General features: G+C 40.1%; 3 protein-coding genes across 3 annotated transcripts; 2 read left to right on the top strand and 1 right to left on the bottom strand.

The window, feature by feature from the left end:
- Nucleotides 1-866: 866 nt before the first annotated feature.
- ankrd34c (ankyrin repeat domain 34C) lies at nucleotides 867-2,459 on the top strand. The gene has a single exon (XM_070907702.1). It carries the CDS (start codon nucleotides 867-869, stop codon nucleotides 2,457-2,459), a length of 1,593 nt encoding a protein of 530 aa, XP_070763803.1.
- A 616-nt stretch (nucleotides 2,460-3,075) lies between these two features.
- LOC139286788 (retinol dehydrogenase 13-like) lies at nucleotides 3,076-7,268 on the bottom strand. Its single transcript, XM_070907704.1, has 7 exons — nucleotides 7,150-7,268; nucleotides 6,080-6,220; nucleotides 5,803-5,994; nucleotides 5,552-5,713; nucleotides 5,275-5,391; nucleotides 4,932-5,136; nucleotides 3,076-3,770 (listed from the first exon to the last, which is right to left on the bottom strand). Exons 1-7 carry the CDS (start codon nucleotides 7,220-7,222, stop codon nucleotides 3,674-3,676), a joined length of 987 nt encoding a protein of 328 aa, XP_070763805.1. The 5' UTR covers nucleotides 7,223-7,268; the 3' UTR covers nucleotides 3,076-3,673.
- A 3,665-nt stretch (nucleotides 7,269-10,933) lies between these two features.
- idh2 (isocitrate dehydrogenase (NADP(+)) 2) lies at nucleotides 10,934-21,863 on the top strand. Its single transcript, XM_070907703.1, has 11 exons — nucleotides 10,934-11,093; nucleotides 16,183-16,274; nucleotides 16,776-16,941; nucleotides 17,199-17,359; nucleotides 17,510-17,653; nucleotides 18,677-18,813; nucleotides 18,976-19,127; nucleotides 19,276-19,388; nucleotides 19,572-19,669; nucleotides 19,746-19,838; nucleotides 21,446-21,863. The coding sequence occupies exons 1-11, from the start codon at nucleotides 10,979-10,981 to the stop codon at nucleotides 21,528-21,530; spliced, it is 1,356 nt and encodes a 451-aa protein (XP_070763804.1). The 5' UTR covers nucleotides 10,934-10,978; the 3' UTR covers nucleotides 21,531-21,863.
- The last annotated feature ends 851 nt before the right edge of the window (nucleotides 21,864-22,714 follow it).

The following is a 22,714-nucleotide window of genomic DNA, read 5'->3' as shown; positions in this document are numbered from 1 at the left end:
CTATGGGTAATGTTAGACTACATATATATATATATATATATATATATATATATATATATATATAAGGCACATTAATATTTACATTATTAACACAATTTCAAACACAGGATTTAACGGAGAATCAGAGACCAACCCAATGATCTGTAATGGAGCGCGTCTCTTGTCGCCAAGTTATCCAAAATGAGAACCATGGACAGCGACTCTTACACCTCACATTGTGCGGTTATTTAATGTCGCCTGTCTAAACAGACGCTTTTAATTGTCACTATTTTAATTCTAGACATCAAAACATGTTGACGCGCAATCTCATATGTTTGTTCTGATAGCAAAAGATGTACAAGGCTAGTGTTTTTGCGCACTTATAGGCTGGTGGCTGCTTCTGTTCGACGTCCTTCGTCGCCTCCATAAATATGATGGAAAAAGACACAAGCAAGCTGCTGTCTTGACAGAGATAACGAACTTGGATTTTTGAAATCCAAATACCACCACCTGATCATCCATCAGTATTTGCGAATCTAACAGGTGCTGTTACCATGCTGTCTCCTGCATGGTCATGATTTTTGGGCATGATCAGTTTCCATTTTGGAAAACTACATTTTTTAGACCTTACCTTCATGTGAATGATTATATAAAGGTTATATTTCCTATATCAGAAATCTGTAATAGTAAGTTATATCCATAACCTTTGAGTTGTAACAGACTGCCACCTGCTGGTGGTGATGATTTAGCAAAACATTAGAGGAACAAACAATAAGAGTCTTAAATCTTGAAAGGTTTTGCAATGTTAGCTGAACTACTGCAATGGTTTGTTTAAAGGGCTGTGAGCTGTAAGTTCAACACTGAGAAGATCTGTGATTGGCTGGGAGATGGCAGATATACTGGAGCTGCGGACAGATGGAAACTCACTCCTGAAGGCGGTGTGGCTCAGACGCTTGAGACTCACCAGGCTCCTGTTGGAAGGAGGTGCCTACATCAACGAGAGCAATGAACGTGGAGAGACGCCACTCATAGTGGCCTGCATGTCCACACACACTGACCAGCAGAGCGTCAGCAAGTCAAAGCTGGTGAAGTATTTGCTGGACAACCAGGCAGACCCCAACATACAGGACAAAGCAGGTAGGACAGCTCTGATGCACGCCTGCATCCACAAGGCTGGGCACGAGGTGGTGGATCACCTGCTGAGCAATGGAGCTGATCCCAGTCTGGAGGACAGGAGCGGAGCCTCAGCCCTGGTCTACGCAATCAATGCAGATGATAAGGAGACACTAAAACTGCTCTTGGATGCATGCAAAGCTAAAGGCAAGGAGGTCATCATAATCACCACAGACAAGTCACCATCCGGCACTAAAACTACAAAACAGTACCTAAATGTCCCCCCATCACCAGAGCTGGATGAGAGGTCCTCCCCATTGTACTGCACCTCTCCGTCTGATATTGATGTTACTGCATCTCCCAAACCTGAGCAAGAGCAACAAAACACAGTCTTCAGTTTCCAGACGAAGCTGAAAACCTCTAGTTCAGCTTCAAAGCTCGCCAACGGGCCCACGTCTCCAACACGCCGGCCTGCAAACCCCAAACGTGCACGTTTGCCTCAGCTGAAGAGGCTGCAGTCAGAGCCTTGGGGGCTGATTGCTCCCTCAGTCCTGGCTGCAGCCGCCGCCCATGAGGAGAGTAAGAAAGCCAGCTCTGATGAGGATGTTGTCACAGGGGTGAACGGACTCTCCCTGAGTAAGAAGTCAGCTTTATCTCAACAGAACAGTGTGGATGGGAAGGACAGCTTATTCCCACTGGTTGGTGAACAACCCTGCAAAATGACAACCTCACTATCAGTTCCTCCAACGTCCAAAGCATCATACGAGAGATCTCTGGGCCAGCACCAGCCGCTGGCACGGCGCAGTACTGTGCCCACCGAGCAGGACAGCAGCAGCAGCTGCAGCAGTGGACTCGTCAGTCTGAGAGACACAATGCATAGGAGACGTCTGGGGAACGATCACTATGACTCAGACTCACAGCTCTATTCAGACTCAGCCATGTTGGACTCTCCTAAGATCCCAGTGGAGCGAAGGAAACTAAACACTTCTCCGCTAGCGATGCTGACCAGCTCCAGAGAATCTCTGGACAGCAATGCCAGCCCGTCCTCTCCCAGCACAGCACACAGGCGCGCACCTGGCCTCCTGGAGAGGAGAGGCTCAGGCACGCTGCTGCTGGACCACATCTCCCACACCAGGCCCGGCCACCTGCCCCCTCTCAACATCAACCCGAACCCTCCCATTCCTGATATCGGGGCTAGTAGCAAGCCCTCCTCACCTCTGGCCACAGGTATTAGATCTATAGCTCCAGTAGCACCAAACACACCAAAGAGAGGCGGCCTCAAGTCCAAGAAGAAACTTGTGAGAAGGCACTCTATGCAAGTGGAGCAGATGAAGCAGCTTTCGGATTTCGAAGAGCTGGCTCATTAGTTAGTGATGGTGTTTATGCAGCACATAGTGTGGGAGAAGAAATGTCATCACCATAAATTGTCAGGAAGTACATCCATAGGTTCAGCTGTGTAGACTCATAGCCATCTAGATGTGGAATAATGTAGAATTTATGAAATATATATATATATATATATATATATATTGAAACTGAGCAATATAGATAGATTTCCTCCCTGTGTTACTCCCAACCTTGAGGATTATTATATTTTCTTCACAACATCTGCTGATTATGTATTACGGTTTTGAATGTAATTGCCAAGACATGGTACTATTCCTCTGAACTAGCTCTCTTACATGACAATGTAATGTGTAGGGAACATACAGGGTCCATTTGTAGCCAGCAGGCCACTTGGGTGCACTTTGTGCATATGTAATTAGCACCATTAATGGGCTTTCTTTGGAAAAGAAAAATGTGATGCACTTGTCTGAGATGTAGCTTTGAGTAAGATGAAATTTGACTGTTTGTAGCAAATTTGTACAAAGTGCCTTCAAGATAAAGAAACCTACAAAAAAAAAAAAAAAAAGAGTGGACAAATACATTTAATGTATTAGGAGCATTTTTAATTCATGATGATGTAACCAAAATGTGTTTTATTTCAATATTGTTGGTCTCGTGGAACAAAATGAAGACTCGTGATGTGAATGAATGAAAAATATGCCTTAAGAAACAGGTAAAATTATGGGCTTTATGTATAACAGCACTTTATTGCCCAGGAAGAAAAAAAAAACTGAAAGTGTTGCTATTAACAGTGTAACAAAAACTTGCAAAGCACATGTAAATCTTATGTGATGATTTCAAGTAACATTGAATGACATTGGAGCCCTTAGGTCAACACAGACATTGGTGAAACCTGTCAATTAAAATGTCATTTCACGCTAATGGCAATCAAAAACTAAAGATCATACAGCTTCCATGTAACTTACCTGTGAAGCATTGCTTCTGTATAAGAAAAATCATTATTGAATCCATAGTATTTTTGCAAGTAGTTTGTTGTATATTCTGAATAAATGTCTATCACTTGTGAATTTCTTGTGTTTTCTGTTTTGTTTACTCGTTTGTCACATTAAGTAGGAGCTCAGCTGATAGTAGCCACACAGATGCTCATTAGAAAGAGCACCAGTCCTTCCTCAGGCCACTTGGCAGTCCATCGGTACTGTGATGATGGTGACGATCATCATCAATGTCACTGTGATTATGTCAGACCAACCATAGAGGCACTCAGATCCCACAGCTTCTTGGCAGCTTCATCATCTAGACCCTGAGGGGCCGCTGTTTTAGGGGCGCAGTCGCTGTAATCAGTATAGAATTGAGTGTTAAACACGTGACTTGATCTGTTCCTACTGCACTGATTTATTAAGGATACAAAGATGAATAAGGATGGGAATCACAAGGTAACTTACAATACAGTAATACTTTAATTTCTCCAAGATAATGATGGTAATTCAGATGATAAGCAACATATTGACATATTTTCCTGTCTATTAGGAGGAAAATATACCACTGTCAGCATAATCATTCAATATCTTGTATTTATTCACTCCATTAAGAACCTTTTCTTAGATTTATAAACAGCAGAGATTAAAATGTGTGCGTAAAAAAAGACGATGAACACTCAAACGGTCATTCACTAGCAGTTTACAGTTCAGAGTTCAGGGAAATGGAAGGAAATATCTCATTTGCCATGGCGGGATTACCAGCCGGGCAAAGTAAGCCACTGCCCCGTGATCACCATTGGCTTCAAAAGCCCTAGGTTCACTGTGTGGCCATTAGTTTGTGGCAATTTTATTAATTGTTATTTTGTTTGGGAATATGGGAATATGCACTACTAAAGCACAACATCCACTGGCTTGATGAGGGCCTTTAGTTGAATCCTGTTTTATTACCTGATCTTGACGCCCTGTCTTGAAAAGAATCCCTGTGCTAAAATATATTTTTAAAGTTATACTGATACTTATATTTCTTATATTAATATCAAATGACTACAGTGCTGTATGCATAATGTGAAAGGGGTCGCTTGTAGTTGCAAACCCACAGATAGTTATAACCCAACTCTGCTGTCCCCCTCAGCTCTGAGGAGCCTTTTAATCTATTTTAGATCAATGTTTTCAACATGAATATTCATAGTACTCTGTGCCTGCTGGAAAATAGGCAATGTTTGCTAACACATTGCCACCAACATTCAAAGGTGATAATGTGTCAATGTCGTGTTTACACCTTGTTCTGCTGCCCCCGAGTGGCGAAAACATAATTGTTATCACTATTCTAATTTTCAAGCATGAGCATACTGTACACAGTGCACAGAGAGGGGAGCAACGGAGGTTAACAGGGACCCAGCACCTAATTTTTGCTCCGGGGCTCACAAGCAAGTTAAACTGGCCATGATTGTAACGATATTGAAATATTTGTATTGAAAGTGGCTGTCTCGTGTCTATTCATTTACAATGACTGACCTGTAGTAGAGTCCACTTTCATTCTGCAGGCTTTCCTCCACAGCGCAGTAGATGGTGGTCTGAGCCCCTTCTGTAGGAGACTTGATAAGAAACATGAGAGGCGTATATACAACTCTCTTCCACAGGGGCATTGTGGGCCAGAAGTGTCGGCCGAGCTCAGTCCGGATTATTCCAGGGTGGAGGCTGTATGTCGTTACTCCGGTGTCTGCAAAATGACAAGACATAAGACACAATGTATTTACTTCATTCACAAGAGCATACAATCTAAGTGGTTATCTGAAAATAAGTACACATTAGACACACACATTTTTAAATACTGATGAGATATAAAAGGTTTCAATACCTTGTAGCCTGTTAGCCAGCTCCCTTGTAAAGAGGACATTAGCTAGTTTACTTTGTCCATAGCTTTTCCAAGGCTGGTAATCTTTCTCCTGGTGTATGTCATCAAAATAGATCTGACCTGTTGAGTGAAGTCAGTACATCCTCATTCACATTATTTCATATCATATTAAACTGAAAAGGAAAGGACGACATTACTGAGAGAGAGAGAGAGAGAGAGAGAGAGAGAGAGAGAAAATCGACATCTCTTGAAGTGAAACAGAAAAAGAGAAAAACTGCACCTCTTTCATGAGCTAGACTGGAGACATTGACGATGCGACTCGGAGCCGACTTCTTCATGAGATCCAACAGGCAGTTTGTTAAAAGAAAGTGGCCCAGGTGGTTCACGCCAAACTGCATTTCAAAGCCATCTTCCGTCTGCCATTTTGGACAGCTCATAACACCTAAAGGTCAGAATATTAGTGGATGATTGTTTAACATCTCCCACCTGTTAATGTAACCACTGTGCACCGTCTGTGATTTATACATCTACCTGCGTTATTGATGAGAACATCCAGCCTCTCTTCACTTGCTAGGACCTCTTTGGCTAGTTGTCGTACTGACTGTAGAGATGCCAAGTCCAACTTTTTGACAATAACATTTTCATTTCCACTCCTCTTCCTCACATCCTCCGCAGCTTTATTAGCTCTGTCCATGTCTCTGCAGGCCAGAATGACCCTCGCGCCTGTAACACAGCAGCAAATCTCATATGTTTCAAATGAAATGAGATAATTAAAGGCTAGAATGTAAAACCCACATAAGTCACTAACCCCTTCTCGCCAGGTCAACAGCGGTTTCTTTGCCAATCCCAGTGTTGCCTCCAGTGATCAGGACGGTCTTTCCATTCAGCTGGGCTTTGCTATGACACACTCCACCTGCCATCCATTTCTTAACACCAAAAAGTCCCACTCCTGTAAGAAAGTCCACACAGTTACAGTAAATTAACCTCCTCTGGGCATGATACCTCTCCACTGTTCATAGACAACTGAGAAAACTAGTCACAGGACTGCAGCTTTTTATTTTGTACCAAAATATTTTCAAATATACATAATCAAACACTGCCTTCGTATCCTAAAGGGTTTGAATTCCAACTACTAGCAACTATTTTGATAATCAATTTCATAGATTAAAACGATGAAACTATCTCTCTAGAAATGAATCAATTGATTTCATGATCATAACACATCTTTGTAGGCTACATCTACCAAAACTCTGTGGAAAGTCTGTTTCGTGTGCTGTGTTTTAACTCCGTCTTGCCTAACTTTAAATCCCCTTCTTAAGAGGACCACAATGGAAATTTAAGCTTTATTGTGGTTTTATCCTTGAAAATGTAATTGTATGTCAGGACTGGGTGACTGCAGTCTTATATTTCCATTTATTGCTGTCAAATAAATCTATATATCTGTCTATCAATCTATCCATCCCCCCTCTGTCTGTTAACAACACTTATAACAAACAGTATATAAAGCTGTTAAAATTACATCATGTGACCATAAACAACAATGATAGCAATCATGTAAATGCATAAGCCATTTGTATAACTATAATTAAAACTCATATTGTGTAATTAAATATGTATGTATGCACTAATGATGCATTATTTCCAAAAACAATATCAATGGAAGTTCAATTGTCATTTTACAAGCATGTAGTCCTCATTCTACTAACAACCAAGTAAACTGTCATGAACTGAAACATCACAGGCTGCACAGTGTAACGTTATTATCAATCATTAGCGCGCAGGTGAGTGAGCACACAGACTATAAGAGCCGCTTGTTTTCTCCGTTCAACACAAAATTCATTCTTCCAGACAGAAATCGAGTCTCAGTGCATACATTACCTGTGACTGTGACCACAGCAATAGTTTTAGGATACTGGAAAACAAACGATCTTATCGCTGTTAAGCTCTGCATTCTCCCACAAATCCTTACGTACTGTTTATACCACTGAATTAAACCTTTTCCTGTTAAAGTCGGATTACAGCGTCCTCGTAGTATTTCTGTTAACACACGGTCTCTTAACTGCAAACTAACAAGCACTAATGCCCTCAAAAACAGCGCACAGCACAGCTACATAACACACACACTTCCACCAGGAAGTCCCGCCTACCGTCGTCCTATGGAGGAATCCTATTGGTTCCTCTTATTAATGCTCTTCGAAATGATATTTTCAAGCACTTTATTTATATTTATATTATATATTTATTTTTTTGTATCTATATAACACCTTTCATACACGAAATACAGCTCAAAGTGCTTTACAAAACAAAGATAAAACAAGTTGTTACATTTAAAGAACAGTTAAAAAATGTAAATACATTAAAAAAGGGAGGTAAAATAATAAACAGTTAAGAAATAAAAGAAGAAATGAAAATGAAATGAAAATATAACACAATCATTATCACCATAACCACTGACCATTACCATCTTATCAATCATGCATTTCTAAGATTGAGCAAAAGTGAACATAATCAACAAATGGAAGCTCTAAGTAAATGCAAGGTTAAAAAGGTGAGTTTTAACATCTCAAAAGCATCTTTGTTTTTTTTTGGTACAGTAGTGCCAGGGACATGTCTTTGCATCATATAAAGTATGTAGTCGGGGGAAACACATTTATAGACAAATACAAGAATCGTAAATGTCTCCTAAAACTTACTGGAGGCCAGTGACGGTCATGATGCTTTAACCATTGATGACCAGGTTGGATGATGATGGCTGATCTCCAGGTCACAACACACAGACTGTATTGCACGTTGTGTTGTGTCAGCTTGTGTTGGTGTTTAAGCACATGTTTTGCATTTCTATATCATATGTTTTATGTATTTTATCATGTTTTATGTAAATTATGTTCAAGTCTGTTTGTTCTGTTTCCCCCTGTTTCAAGACAAATTACCCTCTGGGGACAATAAAGTTCAAATTGAAGTTGCCGTTGAGATCCTTTCATAACATTGTTTTAAAATGTTGTTGGTAAATGAACAAATCCATAATCTGAAATCAAATTCCTACAAACCCTCCAGCAGAGGTCACTGTAGGCTCACAACACCGTCTCAGTGCCTTCTAAAGGCGTCCAGCAGATGGAGTATATACATCATATCAGGCCCCAGACTGTTTTATTTTTTATATTCACAGTCATCATTCAAGTCCTAAGAACACAGGGAAAGTACTTTATATAGCATCAAATTATATCCTAAACTCCTACTAGCAAATTAAGATGTGCCTCTGCTGTTGTACAGCAGACAAAAGAAGAAGCACAGCAGTAGCACCAAGATGACAGTAATAATAGCATTACACCCTCAGAGCTAAATTAAAGTCTGATCAGAGCTGCAGCTGAGCAACTGACTCTTGAAATAAAACATTTTGTTCCTTGTCTTTTATGAGGGTAAAGTTTTAATGTGTCAGGTCGTCAGGGGTGACTTATTTCTCTTTAACTTTAAAGCACAATGGAGTAGCCTAAATATAGAGCTTTGACCTTGAGGTTTACAGGGTAACATCTGAGAGTGTCTGTTAACACTGAGGAGAACTGCTGAGTGTCTGTGAAGGTGGGCAGAATGTGGACACTGTTTACATACCATAAGTTCAAAGGTCACCGTAGAAAGTCTGAAAGATTATGTAACTGCCACTGTCCCTGTCTGGACACAATAATTCTGCACTACAGTCTCTCATTACATGTGCAGGACAAAACTGTGCATATCAGGGACAGAAAGCCATTGACCTTTCACTGACATTCATGTTATAAATATAAGTTGAAGAATGTTATTTTTCTTGCAGCTCAAGACACTGTATGTTTATAGATTACTGCGTTTTATTATTAGGCCTTTCGATAGCCGACCTTTTTCAATGCAGGCCCCCTATTCCCAAATGAAAGCGTACTTCAGAGGTGACCTGGCTGTCTCTTTTGCTGGCTCACCACCAAGCCCGTCATGTGACTGCTCTGCACACTTCCCAGTCTCTCTCCCAGTATGGTAACCTTCCCCTGCTAAAATTAGAGGGCCCTCTGCCGAGACATTTTGGAATGTGACTATCCTGTACCCGTCCTGCAGATGATATGAGAACGCAATAACTTTCACCATGTCTGTCAATTTTTAATGTGTACTTGAGTTAACTCCTGTTGCACCAGAACAAGTATCTGGGCTTTTTCTTACTAATAAAACAAACCCTGTGAGGTTATGCTTCTTTTACAAAAAAAATATTGCTCTCTTCTCAGTCTGGTCTGCATGCACTGTACATTTGTGGATCATGTTCTGCGTAATAGCACACACACATTTTGTTTCTATTCTAAATCTGTTTATATTTCCATCAAGGTTCAATAAACAATACACATATATCTTTGCACATTGTCCCTCTGTCTGAACTATTTACTGGATCTTTAACAAGATAAACAGCTAGTTCTGCATATATCCAAGTTCCGTATATTTGTTATCCACAAGTGCAAACGTAATATATTTGATCAGTTTAATAGTGAACTATTTTTTATACCCTGTTTTTGCATCCCAATAAACATATTGTAAATACTGTATTCATTCTGTTCACCTGCTATATTGAGGTTGTGCACATTTTACACATGGTCGTAGTCTTCCAAGTTGCTTCCAAACAATAAATGTGTCATTATAATTACTGTTATTGGCTTTTCAATAGGTTCTCATCTATCTAATATTACAAAACGGCTTTCCAACACGTTTGATGCATTCATACTCTAAAAAATGGTGTTTGCCTCAAGAGCAAGTATATTGTCTTAAGGCAAATAATCACTGGCAGAATTATTTCAGAAAAATACTAAATTGTGCTTTGGTCCTTAAAGGACCATTTCTTCCACTAACATACATCTTTGAGGCTATTTCCCCCCCATAAATTTGCACTTACCCTACATTACATAATAAGTTATATGTCTGCAGTATAAAAGGTTATATTGACCTTAAGTATCTTCAGAGGAGGCACAGACAATCAAGTACACAACGTACATATTGTGGGCAATCTAAATTGACATAGTGTTGGCAAGCTTTATAAGGGGCTTATGGTGCCCTTTTAAAGGGGTGCTTCACTGATTTTACACTGTGAAATTAGTTAAATGATACCATCTGTGGATCTGGAGACTTCCCAAAGTCTGAAAAAATGCATTGCAAGAGATGCATTATTGGAAATGTATGGTCCAGTGTTTTGGGGGCTTGGTCCATGCCTGACAATAAAATTCAGGTACTTTAAGGTACCCAATATTCATTGCACATCCACAGTTTTGGTGTGAAACTGTAAAAATGTCTTCAAATGTTCTGAGAGAATCAGTGTCATTTCTAGATCCATTTCTACAGTGTGTGGGAGTATTGTGGTTGTGATGAAAGAAATCAAGAACCTAACTACATTTAATGTATAAACAGCAGTGATGGCAGACAGTGACCTTCGCTTGGGATCATCCTGACAGGAGAAGCTCCAGAGTTGACCCTGCTCTGGACTTGTCTGGACGGTGGAGAAGCTGCGGAGTTTCACCGCGATGTCGTTTCGGTCCGTCCTCTGTGTGCCTCTGACGTAGCACTCAGCGTATCCCGCCGGGGGGGCGAAGAAGGGCGGTGCTGCGACTTCTGCTCACTATATTGCCGAGAGCCTCGGACCACTGTGCCCTCTCTTTGCTCTGTGTTCTGTCGAGTGTCAATCGCAAAGTGATTCGGGCCGGCGAGAGACATGGCTGGATATCTGAAAGTCCTCAGCTCTCTTTCGAGGTCTGCCGCTGCTTTTTCCAGAAACCCCGCGGTGCTTGCGCCGGCTGCAAATTGCCAGACTTTGCCTCAAAGAAACTGTGAGTGGAGAGGGTTAACCGGGGTCGTCCTCAGCATCATTGTGTTGACGGTTAACTGCTGCCTGATCTAGCTTTGTGATAAGCTGACGCCTTTTAACACTGGCAAGCTAATGTCAGCCGAGCCAGAGAGCCACACAATCAGCCGGCCGTTAGAAGCCGGTGGCGCCGTGCTACGCGGCTATGCTAGCCAAGTTGCGCGTTCTGTTAGCAAACGGGGATGCTGTTAATACTGTTGATGTTTTTTTGGAGTTTGGGGGCTTTAAAACGCTTCCGAGCGTCTTATTGGTTGTGTTATGCCCGGTCGAGTGCAGGTTGTTTACATAATCAGGAGGCAGTAAACGTCGAGAGAGATGAGGGCCGGGGAAACGAACCGACCGTCTTTGTCTTCCCCATCCAAAGTTTGAGGAACAGTTGATGACAACGCGAAGATGTTGTGGTCACATACATTAATTAAACGTTAGCTAACGGTCAGAAATGTACTAAGAACACATATGTCTGGGCAAGTTTACATTCCGCTATTCCTCGTAAGAAGAAATGAGGAGGATAAATTGCCATGCAAAAACTGGCAGCCGATGAATCAAATGAATCGTCCGGTTTTGTTTTTTTTTAGCTGTGCGGAAATGTCATTGCTCGTGTGGCTAAAATACAATTGTTATCACTCAGAATCGACTTAAATCTGTTGTCCAGATCCGAACTGACGAGCTGCTCTTCAGCCATCACGTTATTAGTGCGACTCGGACTTAGAAAACTTTTCACAAGGTCAGTCAACGCATACGAGGCTCCGCTATAGAGAGCAATGGCTGCCGCTGCCAGTGCTCGTCTGTCCTACATTATGTTTTCCATCTGGGTTGCATTCACTCTACAGCTGAGAGCTGCACATTTATTTTACCACTTCTGACATTGTGGCATTGTGACTCTAAAACCCCTTGTGGCTTCTTACTGCTATATTGGCTCTAAACGTTTTATAAATATGATCTTTATTTAGGTCAGTGCCAGGAGAGAAATCAAAATGAGTTTCTCTTTTTTTTTTGTTGTCCAGATTTATCACGTGGGCTCTGCAGACATCCTAAATTTCGTACAGGGAAACACTGTAATCTCTGGTGTTGTGGATACATGTCTCCATGCAGCCCAAACTAGCACCAACAGTTAGTGTTTATAAAGCAGTGGGTCAACTGAAGGGCACTTTGATCTTGAGTGTTATTGAATCAACATGTCATTCGTGTGCCTACCTGTCAATGGTGAATGATGGTAGCCCAGTTTGCACCATCAGGAATGTCTCAGGTAGATAAAACAAACTGTGTTGTTAAAGCAGCTACTCTTAAACCCATGTTAAAAGATCCGTCTGATGCCTGCGATAGGTCTGATATTTGTTAACATACACCTGAAGCAGCATTGTCACTGTATGCTGTTTGGTGTTCAATTCAGAAATGATCAGGGTTAGAAAGCAGTGTGCCAATCTTTGTGACATATCTAAGATTGTCAGAACAAGTATGATTTGAGACTAGATGATTGTCAAAACTTTTTCCTCTTCTTTAAAAACTAAAAAATAACTCCATTGTCTTTGCCAGCAGTCGTTTGCTGCAATTACATGCTGTTTTAAATTTCACAGTGCTCATAAAATTGGCCAACATGCTGTTTTTGATTGGCAGTAGACTTTTACAAAGAAGGGGTAATGGTCCCGTTAGTATCCAACTTTGCAGCTTTGCATTTGCCATAGCTTCCTTTTTTTTTGGTCGGCATTTCGAGTTCGGTTTAACAGTTCATTAACCGACCTTCTCACATCTTGCCTGCAGCTCGATTTGAGTCGTTTTGTTTACTGTGTCAATGCCTTTTCTTGGTCTAGGATTAAAAGTGTTGAAAGTTAACCAGAGAGGACACGTATACAAAGGTTATTCCGGTCATCTTGTCAAGGCACACATTGTTTCAGACTGCCTTTGACTGGTTGCCCCTAATGTATATTGCACAAGTAATGTTGAGCACATTGTAAAGATCTCAGTGATCACAGTTCAGTTCTCAAATTAGTTGAAAGTACCCAGAGCTACAGACAGGATTTTTAAAACCGCTAAATACTGAAAGTTGGTACTGAATGCAAGGTCTGATTGTTAGTCTTGTTTACTTATCTTTCATCAGATGTTTCCTGGTAAAAATCACAATTTGTTGGTTTTTACACTGCACTTAGGCAAACTATTTCACAGCCTAGACAACATTCAATACAGAGGCATTTGAGAAGTGTGGTTATGTGAATTATAGCACTCAAAGTAAAATATAAAGTATTGTTTTGGTACCAGAATCAAAACATTTTGAATGGGACCCAATCCTCGTCAAAGATATGTCTAGACTGAAAGTAACTGACTGTTTTCCATTTGCTCTTGTGTTTAATATTTTGTTTTAAATGGAGGCCGATCTTATCAACAGACCCATGCTTTATGCACCAAAATATGATTTCCAGTGCAATTCTTCCATTCCACCATTTTATACTTGGTTGTATATTTCTGCTACTGACTCGCTTTGTCTTAAGCTAGTGGTGGGAAAAGAAAATCGTGCAGACCTATCCTCCATGCATGTATGAATGATGTGGGAGGCAGGCCCACATGACTTTGTTTCAGCTCGCCCTTCAGCGTCCAGTTTGTTGATACGCTTGGACATTACATAACCGACTCAGCTTCCTCCTGCGCTGCCCTCCCCCTGCACTGTGATAGGAGAGCCGTGTTTTTAGCAGATTTAGGTTAAACGAGTCAGAAACTATGCCAAACAGTGGCTGTTAATGACTTTCCCATAATGCACTGCTGCAGAGACTATACTGTTCCAATAGCAGATGGAGAATGATAGTCTGTTATTAAATAACAAAAATCCAGTTAATATTTCTACTGCCAACTTATGTCCATGAACATACAGTATGAGTGATAGTGGTTTGGAAAAGCTGATTTCTAGTCTACTATTTGATGGATTGATTTTCCCTATTCAACACACGTTGATGACGAATAGAGTAGCAGCTTGCAGTTATTTTCATTACTGATTAATTTGCCAGTTACTTTCTCATATCATCATTTGGTTGATCATAGAATAGTCAGAAAATAGTGAGAAATCAGATTTATAAAGGCCAAGGTTACATCTTCAAATTTGTCCAACCAACATTACAAAAATCCCAAAATTCAGTTTGCAATTAAATTTCACAAAGAAAAGAAGTACATCCTTACAACTGATAACTGTGGAATATTTTGATTTTTTGCTTGAAAAATCCAAAGCCCAAACAATAAGAGAGGTTACCAGCAGAAAATATTCAAAAACATAGACATTGTATTTCACATGTGCTGTGGTCTTTGTCCTGAAGAGAAATAGGTCTGTTTAAAAAAACAAACAAACACCCAAATCAGCAACACTGAAGTACTACTTATGCTCATGTCATGTCTTTCTGTCTGCTTTATGCTATTGCGTAACATAGACATAACGTAAAGGTGACATCTGTCTTTGATATGAGGTTATTTTCAGTGCGTCATGGTCACCATGTGTCTGTAGTCGGCAGGGCAGAGACTGTTTTGACAGGTGTTACCAAGACTTCATAATCCCAACTAGGTCTTCACAAGCCCACGTTTTTTAAAAAAAATATTTTATTAAACTAATTTAATATATTAGGAAAAGTTGGTTGTGTAAGGATTCCACCAGACTCCTTTATGATTACTTGTGTTATTCTGGGAAGGCTTTGGTAGCAGTGGGGGGGAATTAACTTGGTTGGGAAATCTGAGAGTCACTTGATCCTCTACACCTCCCCCTGTACTTTTCTATTCACTGAAATGGTCCTGCTGGCAGGACTCTCACACACTTAGCAGAATGAGAGCAGAAATGATTAGAGATGCTAATCTACGTTGATCCAACTGGAACGCAAAGAAGTTGAGACTACTCTCTCAGAAGGCATTGTCTGCATGAAAATAAAGCACACTTTGACTTATTAAAGTTAAGGTGTGTTTAAAATTTTTAACTTTTGAAAGTGGTTATATTTTCTTATAATTAATATCATAGTATGTAAAATACAACTGTGGACTGTATATTAAAAGTAAAACCAACAAGATCTGTAACTAGATATTGAATTTGTATTTTCTGACGGGCCCAATGTGAATTATAATTAGGGTTGCAACTACAGCTTAAAGGTACCCTGTGGAGGTTTTGGCAACTTGTCGCACTATGGAGCAGTGTTTTTGTTTGTATCACACGTTCTGCAACGCAATACTTTCCTGATGCCAGATTTAGGCTATTCCACTGATTGATGGTGGAGGGCAGTAATGAGTCAAGAAATGTAGCAAAGTGCCAACAAAATGCAGGGAGGAAGACGGCTAGCAAGAAAACATTAATATAAACAACGCAAGTGTTAAAATTTTACTATTTTTTCTTTAAAAATTGACTTTGCAGTTTGTTAGCCACAAATAATGCACACTGTATGTTAGCATAAATGTATTATTTGTTTGTTAAACTCTTAAGTGCAAAGCAGGCAAATCCTTGCGTTTGAGAAGCTGTAGCCAGCAAATGTTTGGTATTTTACTGAAAAAATGAGGTTTTTATTTAAATGGCCACCGTTAATTATTTTCAGTTGTCTAATCATGTTAGCACCAGGTGAAATTGTTAAAAGATTGTAATGATATTAACATGTAAAGTAATAGCAAGAAGTCCCCAATGGAGCTTAAAAAAAAATAAGTTTTAATAAATCGATCAACAGAAATGCATCTGCTACAATTTTGGTAATTGATTCAGTAATTTTTCAAACTAAAATGACTTCCAGGTTAGATTATTTGAAATTTTGATTTTGTTTTTTCACTACTGCTTCATAGACTGAATGATTAAGCAATTTTAAATGAGTAGGGATTAATCGATAATGGGAATAATAGTTGGTTGCAGCCTGAGGCACGTTATCTGGCAAATGTAAACGAAACAGAAAACACTGTCCTCTGCAGGATCTCTCATTTCTTTTCCCAGACAATGTAGTTTCCTGTGTTTATGATTGTTGCTCAGAAGTCTTTGACCCTTAAATAAAATAAAGCATCTAGCTGTGAATGAAAAGCTGGTTTTACTTGAACCCTTCACTATGTGTGATTGACAGATGCCGACAAACGCATCAAGGTGTCCCAGCCGGTGGTGGAGATGGACGGAGACGAGATGACCAGGATCATCTGGGAGTTCATCAAAGAGAAGGTGATAAAGTGGCGCAGAGGGGTGGAGGGGTAAACACACAAGCACTGGTGTGAGTCTCCTGAGGAGGACATGCCCACGCTGTCTGACTCGCCTATTTTTATATCACAGACCAACACGTGGATGTGAGGAGAGGGTTATGTGGAAGATTATGTGTGTATGATGTGGTGGGGGGAGGGGCCTGTGTGATGTTTCATTCAGTCACTGGCTGATTGCCTCCGGAGAGAGCAGATGGTGCGTTGGCTCAGGAAGAAAACGTGGAGAAGCATGAGATAAAATCCCTGAATGTTTTCATGACAACTGATGAGTTGTATTGTTTGCAGAGCTGCCGTTTAATGTCTCGGGTGTTAACAATCCCAGTGATCCCAGAATGGATTGCATTAAATTATGGTTATTGAATCTCTCAGGAGACCAGACTGAATAAAGTTTTCTAGGCAGCTGAACAGTGTAGTTAGTAGATGCTAATTATTGTTTGTGTTTTTTTGTTTTTGTGGTACTTTTTAGCTCATTCTGTCCAATGTTGATGTTGAGCTGAAGTATTATGACCTGGGTCTGCCGTACCGTGACCAGACTGATGACCAGGTCACCATCGACTCTGCCCTAGCTACTAAGAAGTACCATGTGGCGGTTAAGTGTGCCACCATCACACCCGACGAAGCCAGAGTGGAAGGTACGGAGCACATCTTTGATAACCTGTTATACATATATTTCTAATTACAGAGCTGTTTTTAGGCAAATGACCGTCTCCTGTGTGCAAACTGGAAACTGAAGTATTTCCAGTGGGCATCTTAACATGTAGGGTGCTCATAAATATTTGACAGGCAGTGTACATAAAGATGAACCCATGATCTTGTTGTTTGGTGCTCTGTAGCATGTGTCTGAGTCATTTATGTGTTTGTTTTTTTTTGTTGTTTTTTTTTTTATCAGAGTTTAGCCTGAAGAAGATGTGGAAGAGTCCCAACGGAACCATCAGGAACATCCTGGGCGGCACCGTCTTCCGTGAGCCAATCATCTGCAAGAACATTCCCAGGCTTGTTCCAGGCTGGACGCAGCCCATCACCATTGGCAGACACGCCTTTGGCGATCAGGTGAGTCTCGTCCTAAAACACTGAAGGGAAATGTAGCAATTCAGTTTGCAGTAATGTTTCTTTCACCTCTTGAGCCCAAGGTAACAAGAAACCATTTCAAGACTGATATCATATTTCTTAAAGTTAATGAGACTTGTGTTTCTCGTGCAGTACAGAGCAACAGACTTTGTTATCGACCAGCCCGGCAAATTCAAGATTATCTTCTCACCTGCTGATGGTAGTGCAGGCAAGGAGTGGGAGGTGTATGACTTCCCTGCTGGTGGCTGTGGAATGGGCATGTACAACACGGATGAGGTGAGTGTATACTTCTATTTAACGGATAAGACTGGAATATTGTCAACAAATCCCATTTAAACAAAACGTGAAATAAATACTTAAATTGTTTTGTTTTTTTACTTGTAGTTTTTAGCAAATGTTTCTCAAACAGAAGTAGATTGTGAATTTGTTGGGGGCTATTTCTACCACAAATTTGATATTTATGGCAACAGGACTCAAAATAAACCACAGTTCATACTCATCATAAGGAAGGAACATGTCACAGTGTGGTTCGTAGATGTGTTTTTAATAGTTTTTGGACAACAATAGAGGAATAAGCTATATCAAGCTTTGGCTACACAGAAAATACTTGTGCTTACTTAACGTCCAATACTTTTTAATGGGATTTGTCAACAATAAGAAAGGACTTAGCTTTAAGTTTTTCTCACTTTAACACACAAGGTTTCCCTCTGTACTCAACAAAAGTGTTTAGGGACAATCGTTTCCTTAAAAGCCAGTCTCTGGATAAAAGATAAGAAAGGGTCCTGCATACCTGAGTGAGATGCTTGTCAGATTGAAATGTCTGTTTGCTAATGAAATGTTGTAGGTGTAAGCTTCAGAAAATGTGTCGGACCTTTTCTTTGTATCTGTTGCTTTAAAATATTCATTTATCACTGAGAAGAATACAAAATAATAAAGACTTACTTAATTCTTGCCAGTAGTTCCATCTCTACCTATTTAGGCATATGGATTGTTAGGACTTAAGTTATCCCTCAGGATACTCATGAGACTGTGTATTTAAAGGGAACCTGATGGTGCTGTTACATTCTGCCGTAGGCTTTTTGTAAAATTGACACAGCAGTTGTTGCAGTAGACTGACATCTTTTCAACCTGCTTTGCTTCTGTTTTGTTTGCCTTCATCAGCACAGCTCTGTTTGATTTAACAACATCAGAGGTCATAGCAGATGACTTTCAGCTTGTCAAGGGGAAGGTTGTTAACCTCTGTACTACTGATAAAATGCGACAGCAGTTGTGAACTGTTTGTATTTCCCCCCCTAACAGTCTATTACAGGCTTTGCACACAGCTGCTTCCAGTATGCTATTGGCAAGAAGTGGCCGCTGTACATGAGCACAAAGAACACCATTCTTAAAGCCTACGATGGCAGGTTTAAAGACATCTTCGAGGATATCTTCCAGAAGTGAGTGTCTTCTCTCTTTTATGCACAAATAGACACATGTCATTGTCATTGGTAAAATGGAACGTAAAACATTAAAAATGTATTTTGTTTAAGTACAAAATTATAAGCAAAAAGTAGCTTTAGTTGATGATGATTATTGATGATTATTTGTGCTTCCTACAGGCACTATAAGCCTGAGTTTGACAAACTGAAGATCTGGTATGAGCACAGGCTCATTGATGATATGGTCGCCCAAGTGCTGAAGTCTTCCGGAGCCTTTGTGTGGGCCTGCAAGAACTACGACGGAGATGTTCAGTCTGATATCCTCGCACAGGGTGAGATATTTGGAAAGCAACACGACTACTGCTTCTTGGGATATTATGTCGTTACGTAATACTGAAATCTATAAGCATTTGAGATGGTTTTAGCAGATGTGGGTAGCATTCAAGGAAGGATTTGTGCATTTTGTGTTTCCTGTTTTAGGTTTTGGCTCTCTGGGATTGATGACATCAGTTCTCATTTGCCCCGATGGCAAGACTATTGAGGCTGAGGCTGCCCATGGCACTGTGACCAGGCACTTTCGCGAGCACCAGAAGGTTAGTAACCATCTTTATCAATCTTATGGCTCCGCATTGGAAAGCATTTAACCAGGCAATGAAACAGAAAATGAGTAAAGACAAATTATGGCCTTGCAAACAGACCGTGTGATATGTGGAGTTATACTGCCATCGTGTGGTGAGAATGAGAAGTATGCTTCTCATCCTCAACTGTGCTTTCAGGGAAGGCCGACCAGCACCAACCCCATTGCCAGCATTTTTGCCTGGACCAGAGGCCTGGAGCATCGTGGCAAACTCGACGGCAACCCCGACCTTATCAAGTATGTTTAAATTTGTTGGAAACGTACTGACCCGGAGATGAAAGTGCCTTTTCTAAACACCTTTGTTTATCTGCAGGTTCTCCCAGACTCTGGAGAGGGTGTGTGTCGAGACTGTTGAGAGCGGCACGATGACCAAGGACCTCGCGGGCTGCATCCACGGCCTGTCCAAGTAAGTTCATTTCCGTGTTAATACTTACGTTTTATAATGTAGTTGTTGGTGTAGCTCTGTCAACTCTGTAAAATAAAAGATGATATACGCAATATCTGTTTCATTAGATATACCTAGTTTGTGCTAGTAGTCGTGGTTTTGCCTGGAAAGCTCTTATCTACACCTAAAATATGTAGGATAAAAGGTGCGAGTGCAACTATTATGACGAGGTTCCAGTATCTCAGTTGTGAGGATTTGCTGCTTTTCTCTGTTCTAATTTATTTTACTTTTAATAGTTTTTGACTGTTAGTCAGACAAAACAAGCAATTTTAAGATTTCACCTTGAGCTGTGGGGAATTGTTATGTTTCACAATTTTCAGTTTGAGAAAATAGTCTACAGATCAATCAATCATACAAAAACTCATTAGTTGCAGCCCTAATTTGAAGTATGTGTCCATTTATTCCATGTAGCATCTTTATGTTTTGGGACATTAAGCTTATAATGGCACCTAAAACTGAATGTGTGGTGCTTTCACTGGCAGATTTTCTTCTTTGAACTTTGAATGAAAATATTCCCTTTGATTAAACCACCACCATCAGTCTGAAACACTGACGTAAGACAGGGTGTTATTTACCCTGATTCTGACCTGCCAGCATGTAATACAAGTTGGGAACTCGAGACCTTGTCCCAAACATGCCCTCGTCTTGTATTTAGCTGGCAGGAGTTTAACCCAGTACAGTCTTGTGTAGCCCGCAGGGTGTAAGGTTTGAGGAGTTTTTCACCTCCTTACGTAGTGTTTTCATTCCTGTTTGTTTGTAAGCAGGATATCATAAAAGCAATTTCAATTAATTTTGGAGGAAAGTCGAGCTGTGGTCCGAGGGGGAAAAAATGGATTAGTCTTGGCCCAGATCAAAATGTGGAATCAGGAGATTTTAAAGGATTCTTAACATCGTGAAATATTTAAGGGTGCATTTTTGCTCGTTTCTAATGAACAAATGCACCTGAATGATGAAGAACTGCACATGTTATTGTATGATTGTCCATCTAGATCCAGCAAAAGATGAAAGATTTTCTAAACATTTTATTTAAACCCTTACTTAAGGGTTACGTAGCCCTGGTGGAGGTATGTGCCATCTTGCTTACAAACTTGTTTCTGCACACAACTGGTATATGTACTAGATTATCTAAAAACTCACCTCATAGCTTGGACAGATCTTTCCTTTTTCTTTTTTTTTTTTTCTTTTTAAGCATCCATTTTCTTCCATGAGGCATCACAGCACACACATATGTCAATGATTGATTGTTATTTTTGTCATTAAAGGCATTATTCTCTAGAAACTAGAGACACACAAATAAATACATTTTTAAATAATACAACTGTCATGTAGCACCAAGTCCTACTGTGTTTATATAAAACCTATATCATGCATCTTGCCCATTCTAATGGTTAAAGTACTGATGATGCTGTTATTAACCAACATCATGAATTAATGCTAAACAATGATAATAATGATAATAATAGTAATAACAATAGAAATGATGAAGGTTACTGATTGTATTGTGTTTTATGGTTTCTTAAAGTATGGTATTGACTTTTCTGATCTGCTCTCTCGTCTTGCCTTCTCAGTGTCAAGCTGAACGAGCACTACGTCAATACTACAGACTTCCTCGACGCCATCAAGACAAATCTGGATAAAGCCCTCGGCAAGTGAAGGACTTGAAAGAATATAGTTAGCCTGGAGATGGCAATGTCACTCATCTGTTTTTGTACCTCATTTTTAACTTAAAAGGTCAATAAATCCACTTGCATTTTGTCTGAAGTATAAAAAACAAAGTACTGTCTGTAGGATTATGTAAGGTTCTATTAGATTATTAAATGGTTGACAGCTGTCCTCCCACCTGATGCCTCCCTAACTATCTGTCCCATTATTTGCAAGGTTTTATATTTGTAATGTGAAGTACTGTATTCTATACTGTGTAATGCCTTGGGCAGGACTGAAGCCTTTGTCAAACATATTTGCCAATAAATCCCTTGTTTGACCCACTATTGGTATTTTTTGTTGTTGTTTGAAAACAAAGGGCAACAATGTTAAAGGTAAATAAATTTATTATTTTACAGTATTGTCTGGTACACAACATTATACATACATGTCTATCCACATTATCTCCACACAAATGTCTAATACAGAAAGCCATTTAAGCTGAACATCTTCCCCTTTTTGTGTCATCACTAAAACAGTGACGGAATGAACACAGAAGCTGAAAAACTCACAAAATTGAGCATTTTTATTTTAAATGCGCTATATCAACATCGCAAATGGATACCTTGTTTGCAGGTTACAAGTTTGAAAAGCTAAGCACTGGGGAAACTGAATATATTGAGCATTTCCCAAATCATTTTCCACAAGGTCCACGGCCCTGTCACATGTTGGGAGGTTGTCGTTCATCACTTGAGACCAGTGTACAGCATGATGGATGGCATGCTCTTGCAGACACTGGGGCACTTAATATTTCTGTCCGAGTTTTTTGGGACAATCTTGTTGAGATTCATCCATAAAAAAACAACTGCAATACGAATGCAGGGTTTGCATTGCTTTTGAAAAATGCTGCAGTCTTGTCTTGTGAGGGCCTGGATGGGGGGAAAAATGGTGAGGTTTGTTGAAAGAGAAGCTGTACCACAGTCTGTTCTCCGTGGTAATCTTTTGAGGAGATCTACAGATGGGTGGGAGGGGAACCTGAATGTAATTTCATGAGGTCTGCGATTGGACCCCAAGAAATCCAATGTCCCAGCTCAACGCAACAGCAAGGAAAAGAGACTTACAGCTCCCGTAGCTGCGAGATTTGATCCAATTCTTTGGTCCTATCATTGAAAAGGGTATTTTGATTTTCGTTTCAT

Source organism: Enoplosus armatus, chromosome 6 (genome assembly GCF_043641665.1).
Source record: "Enoplosus armatus isolate fEnoArm2 chromosome 6, fEnoArm2.hap1, whole genome shotgun sequence".
NCBI classification, from domain to species: domain Eukaryota; kingdom Metazoa; phylum Chordata; class Actinopteri; order Centrarchiformes; family Enoplosidae; genus Enoplosus; species Enoplosus armatus.
Note: the sequence above shows the minus strand (reverse complement) of the source record. Positions and strands in the feature narration are given on the sequence as shown.